Raw genomic sequence first — 6,474 nt, forward strand, 5'->3', positions numbered from 1 at the left:
AGGCATTCCTGGAAGAGAAGTGGCAGTGAATTAAACACTAAAATAAAAGCAAAATACTGCGGATGCTGGAAATCTGAAACAAAAACAAGAAATGCTGGATTCACTCAGCAGGTCTGGCAGCATCTGTGGAAAGAGAAGCAGAGTTAACGTTTCGGGTCAGTGACCCGAAACGTTAACTCTGCTTCTCTTTCCACAGATGCTGCCAGACCTGCTGAGTGAATCCAGCATTTCTTGTTTTTGTTTCAGATTTCCAGCATCCGCAGTATTTTGCTTTTATTTTAGCATTTGACCGAGCTTGGCATCAAGCAGCCCTGGTAAAACTGGAGTCAGTGGTATACGGGGGGATCTCGCAACTGCTTAGGATCATAACTAGCACAAAGGAAGATAGTTGTGGCTGTTGGAAGCCAATCATGTCAGCCAAACAACGCTTCAGGAGTTCCTCAGGGTAGTTCCCGAGCCCCAGCCATCTTCAGCTGCTTCATCAATGACATTCCCTCCTTCCTAAAGTCAGAAGTGGGGAATTTCGCTGATGATTGCACAACGTTCACTGCCATTTGCAGCACCTCCGATCCTCCGTACACATATGCAGCAATACAAGTACAACATTCAGGCTTGGGCTCATAAGTGGCAAATAACTTTCAGATCACACAAGTTCCAGGCTTCACCACCTCCAACTAGAAAGAATCTAAACATCTCCCCTTGGTATTCAATGACATTACCATCGCTGAGTTCCCCACCATCAACATCCTCGGGTTCATCAATGGCAAGATATGTAACTGGACAATCCAGATAAATACTGTCCAAGGCCCCAAACCCTCATTTTAGGTGAAGCAGCGATTTACTTGTACTTCTTTCAATTTAGTACCCTGTATTCACTGCTCACAATGTGGTCTTCCCTACACTGGGGAGAACAAACACAGATTGGGTGACCGCTTTGCGGAATGCCTCTGCTCCATCTGAAAGCATGACCCCGAGCTTCATGTTGCTTTCCATTTCAACACCACCAGCTATTCCCCCCCACCCCCACACCCCCCACCCCGTCCCCTATCTCTCATGCCAACACATCCGACATATCTGTCCTGGGCTTGCAGCAGTTTTCCAGTGAACATCGATGCAAGCTCGAGGAACAGCATCTCATTTACGGATTAGGCACGCTACAGCCTGCCAGACTGAACATTGAGTTCAATCATTTCAAAGCATGACGGGACCCCCTTTTCTTTTTAACTTTGTTTATATTATTTTAGTTTGTTACATAATTCTTTTTTTTTACCATGTGCCTACACAATTTTTTCATGTTTGTGCTTTGGGCCAGGTCTATTTATTTTTCTGTTAATTAACACCTCTCTGTGCTAACGCTTTGTCTTTCAGCACACCATTAACATACCGTTTTCCTTTGCTCCATGACCTTCAGGTCAGTCATTCCCTTTGACACTCTGCCCTATCAAGACATTCTCTTTTGTTATCTCATGCCCCACACCCCCTTTATTTGCTTAAAACCTATTTCATTTGTAACATTTTCCAATTCTGATGAAGGGTCATTGACTTGAAACGTTAACTCTGCTTCTCTCTACACAGATGCTGCCAGACCTGCTGAGTATTTCCAGCATTGCTTATTTTTATTACATATAAATACTGTGTCTACAAAAACAGGTCAGAGGCTGCGAATTCTGTGGCAATTCTGTATTTCGAATCCTGTCTCCACAAGGTTTGTCTGCCATCTGGAAGCCACAAGTCAGGGGTGTGATGGAATACTCTCCACTTGCCTGACACCATCCAGGGCAAAAAAGACCGCTTGATTGGCACCCCTTGAACATTCATTCCCTCCAGTACCAGCGCACAGTACGAGCATTGCGTAGGCGTACAAGATGTGCTGCAGCAACTCGCCAATCCTCCTTCGACAGGACCTTCCAAACTCTCAAGGTTTACCACAAAGAAAGGCAAGGCCAAGAGATAGATGAGAATATCACCACCTGAAGGTTTTCCTCCAAGCCAGATGCCATCCTAGCTTGGAACTGTATTGCTGATGCTTCAATGCCGTTGGGCGAAAAAACAGAACTCCAGGATAGCACTTTGGGTGTACCAACATCAGATGGAGTGCACCTGTTCAAGCAGGAGGCTCACCAGCACCGTCTCAATGGCAAGTAGGGATGGAAAACGAATGCTGGCCTCGCCAACGACACTCACAACCCATGAAGGAATCAAAAAATGCACAATATGAGTGGAGTTAGCCAGTTTGCTCGTAATAAGCAGGTACAACGCGGCATAATCTGTGAGAAGAGGGAGAGAGCCACAAGATTCGGAATCGGGAGCTGGACTATTCCACCAGTTAGGAATTCACTAAAGGTCAGTAACTCTTGTTGAGATAATCACCGTTTAATATTAATAAAGCCCTGAAATTTGGCACAGCGATGATGACGTGCAAACATTTGAGATGTTAGTTTCAAATCTGTCTCCCTGTTACTTAAACAGGAATATTAACCTTTTAATTAAAATGCAGAAAAATCATGCATCAACCATCTCCAAGACTCTGCACTTAACTGTGGCCAGCAATTGTAACAATATTGCCCGCATTATAAAGTGACTAAATTCCGTCCTTCCTTCCTTCCTTCCTCCTTCATTCCACCCTTCCTTCCTTCCTTACTTCCTTCCTTCCTTCTTTTCTGGATAACATACTTATTTTGACCGCTATCATCAATTGGAATAGATGCTTCTCTGAAGCAATTCATTTTATATAACAAGCAAACCACAATAAATGAACAAGCTATATTTTAAAACTCTTGAAGCGAAAATAATATTGTGGAAGGTGGAAATCTGAATTATAAGCGATAAATGCTGCATAAAATCAGTAAGCAAGAGGACAGACAGTTTTGGAAGTTGCACCATAGCTACAGAGGGTCTGGTGAAAACTGGCAGTAATGTTATTGTTTCAGATATTAAAATTGTCATGTTTTGCTTTTTGCTTAAGTTCTTTATTAGTTGTTGCTCGCTAATAGGAGCACACTTGTTTGGGTTTTTGGGTGATGACACTGCGCTAACCCAGTGTCTCACCGTTCTTTTTTTGAGAAAAGCCATCTGTGGAAATACTGCTTCGGATTGTGGGACTTGCAAGAGATTATGAAGATACAGCTTTAACCCAGTCTTCAGTGAATTCTTGGAGTGTTGACTTCATCTGTTTGTTCAGTGACTGTAAGTAATCCCAGGTAGCATTGGACCCAATTATCTGACCTAATGGATTTTTGTTTTCTCCAATAAAGAGTGGAGATCCTCTCAATGTGTCAATAGGAGAATTTCTTCCAGTATCAACAGCAAATACTGTATTAACGACTCTTACCAGAAGGGATGTCTCTTAGTTTTCTGATAAAACTCAAAATACTTTGGGCGCTTAATGATGTAGAAAAGATATACTTCCCCATCTTGGCTGCGGTTGGTGTCCCGAGTAAGTTACAACCTGGAGCTGGTACTTCAGCAACTGGAGTTTAACAGCATGTTATATCATCGTCCGCACGTCCAGATCTTTAAATTAGAGCAGTGAATAGATGGGAAAGGAACTTCATTGGCTGTAAAGTGTTTCTCATGACTGGAGTTTCTCTTTTGTATCTATAGATGTGAGTTCTGACTTCTATCTTTCTCTTTCTTTCTTCCTTTCTTTCTTTCTTTCTTTCTTTCTTTCTTTCTTTCTTTCTTTCTTTCTTTCTTTCTTTCTTTGCTACGATATTCTTTATTATCTCTCTTTTTCTTTCTTTTATCAGTTTATAACGCTATTTTTATTTTTCTCAAAGTGTGTATTTGATGGTGACATGTGTTCCATGGATGTCAACTCTCTTCACTGACAGCAACCAAATGATTATTGTGGTCATTATTTCGATTCTATTCATTCAATGCTTAGTGGAAATCTAGAAAAATTCCCCCAACAAAGCGGTTCAGACGAGGTGAATTGAATGTTTCAAACCTCATATTGGTAGTTTTTCTGTCGGATCAAGGATCCGAGATGTGCAGATGGAGTTCAGATACAGATCAACTGGGAGCTAATTGAATGGCAAAACACGTCCAACTGGCTGAACATCACAACCACGCTCATGTGTTCATATGGAAGTGCAGTTCCAGATTTTTCCCTCTTTTTATTTAATCAAAATACAGTTGCTGTTTTCACCTTGTTTTATTCGAACCCGTTGCATCATTTAACTGCTGATTCATTGCTGATTACTCTGATTAAAAATTCTATATGCAGAATGTTCTGTCACAGGTAAGCTCATAGATTCCATCATCTGTCGTTCCGAATTTCAGTTTATGGTGACGGACGTGAATAGACATATTCCACATCCTGTTCTGTTATTTCACGAGAAACACATCGTACTGCTGTTATTCAGGTGTTTGATGAATAATTTCCCATTATTTTCTTGCATACAGTTAACGTGGTGACGATTGTGATCCTGTCTCGGGGAAAGTGCGGTCTCTCCAAATGTGTCACCTACTATCTGGTTTCCATGGCAGTGGCGGATCTTTTGGTCGTAATTCTCGATCTGATCCTAAGGCAGATTCCAATTGTTTATCGGGAACAGTTTACTTTTCTGTATTACGTTAGAGTTTGTGATATCCACGCCGGCCTGCTTTATGCCGCCACAGACTGTTCTGTCTGGTTTACCGTCACTTTCTCCTTTGATCGATTTGTAGCCATTTGTTGTCAGAAGCTGAAAACAAAATATTGTACCCAGAAAACAGCCGCTGTGGTTCTCGGAACAGTGACTGTGCTGAGCTGTTTGAAAAACATTTTCTGGTACTTTCTGTATCAATCTAAATATCTGCTTACGAACAGTCCTTGGTTTTGCTACGTGGCACCAGCTGAAAGTCGATCACTGGCCTGGGCTGTTACTAAATTAATGCATCATATTTTAACACCTTTTATTCCATTTATTTTGATTCTACTATTGAATGCACTGACGGTCAAAAACATTATCGCCGCCAATACAGCCCGCAGGCGGCTCCGGAGTCGGAGCAGTGGGGAGAGTCCCATGGACCCAGAGATGGCGAACCGAAGAAAATCCATGATTTTACTGTTCGTTATATCGGGGAATTTCGTACTGTTATGGGTGGTGTTTATGATGTGCTCCATTTTGAAACGATTGGAATACTTTCTTTCGTACATGGTTACTGTTTCTCTGCCCACATTTGTTCAGGAAATAGGTTTCATGCTCCAGCTCTTGAGTTGTTGCACGAACACGTTTATTTATGCAGTGACCCAAAGAAAATTCAGACTGGAGTTGAGAAATGGAGTGAAATATCCTTTCACAATGATGGTCAAATTAATCCGTTGAGAAGATCTCACAGTATCGACAGATGAATTTTCAGCCGAAGCCTGCTTTACACAATTGTACCAGAGTCAAATCCAGGGGTACTTGGGGAATGAACATTTAATGTGTTTTTTTTCCTTACAAATGCACCATTAGCTCACATTGCCAGGAATCTTCAGTACCTCAGTGCTGAAAATTTTCTCTGACCTTTGCTTCATTTTGAAGTAACATGATTTGAAAGCCAGGACAGGATCAGGAAAAATGTAAAGGCAGCAGGAAAAAAGGAAGAGTGCGAAGGTTATTGATTTCTCCACCATCACTGGGATCAATATATAAGAAAAGTATTTTTTCTGCATTGAATAACCAGTAACCCGGTCACATCCACGTCCTTGAAACCCCATTGCCACCCCGCACCACAGTGCACCCGCGAGCCGGAAACCACACATTCCCCGGTCCCAGGATATCATGCTGCAGGGCCGAGGTACAGCGCATGCCCGGGACCCCACACAGCACACTCCTGGAACCCAGGGGAGCACACCTTCTGGAAACAGTACAGCATATGCCATGTGAACATATGGTACACACCAACGGTCCGGTATAGCAATCTATCGGGTACCGATACGGAACAGCCCTGGATAACTGGACAACACATGCTCGAGTAGCAAGACATCAAACTCCTGTATCCCAATACAGTACATTCGAAGGTCCCATGGTAGCGCACTCCCTGTCCATCTATTGCACACACACAGCTCCTGATACAACGCAGTCCCTGCCCAGTACACCACACTCCCACGATGGTGTACGGCACTGCTGCGGGTACCAGTATCATACAAACCCACAGTACTGGCACAACACACATCCATGTACCAGTGCTATTTACTCCCGGGTGATTATATTACTGGCTTAATAATACTTACCGAACCCGGTACAGTACATTCCCAGGTCGGGGTAATGTAAAATTCCAGCGTCTGAATCAACATTTACCCGGGTTCCCATACTTTAATTGAATTAGTAATTCAGAGAGTTGGTCCAATAATCCAGGGTACGGAGTTTAAGCTATGTTTCTGATGGTGCTTTTGTATGTTATCGGTGACTCATGAGATTCATGCTGTGGCCACAGCTGATAGAGCGTGAAACCGGTGGAAATTAGTTTCATTTCTTTCCTTTCTTCCGTTACGTGTTTCCT

General features: G+C 42.7%; 1 protein-coding gene across 1 annotated transcript; it reads left to right on the top strand.

Moving 5' to 3' along the window:
• The first annotated feature begins 3,339 nt into the window (after positions 1–3,339).
• LOC137362494 (probable G-protein coupled receptor 139) lies at positions 3,340–5,312 on the top strand. The gene is made up of 2 exons (XM_068026873.1): positions 3,340–3,436; positions 4,408–5,312. The coding sequence occupies exons 1-2, from the start codon at positions 3,340–3,342 to the stop codon at positions 5,310–5,312; spliced, it is 1,002 nt and encodes a 333-aa protein (XP_067882974.1).
• The last annotated feature ends 1,162 nt before the right edge of the window (positions 5,313–6,474 follow it).

The sequence above is a fragment of the Heterodontus francisci genome, unplaced genomic scaffold (genome assembly GCF_036365525.1).
Source record: "Heterodontus francisci isolate sHetFra1 unplaced genomic scaffold, sHetFra1.hap1 HAP1_SCAFFOLD_152, whole genome shotgun sequence".
NCBI lineage: Eukaryota > Metazoa > Chordata > Chondrichthyes > Heterodontiformes > Heterodontidae > Heterodontus > Heterodontus francisci.

Excerpts from the sequence above, each read along its gene's own strand:
- LOC137362494 (XM_068026873.1), top strand. The coding sequence starts at position 3,340 with ATGTCTCTTAGTTTTCTGATAAAACTCAAAATACTTTGGGCGCTTAAT. Across the intron at positions 3,437-4,407 it reads GGCTGCGGTTGGTGTCCCGA|TTAACGTGGTGACGATTGTG; the intron begins GTAAGTTACAAC and ends TCTTGCATACAG.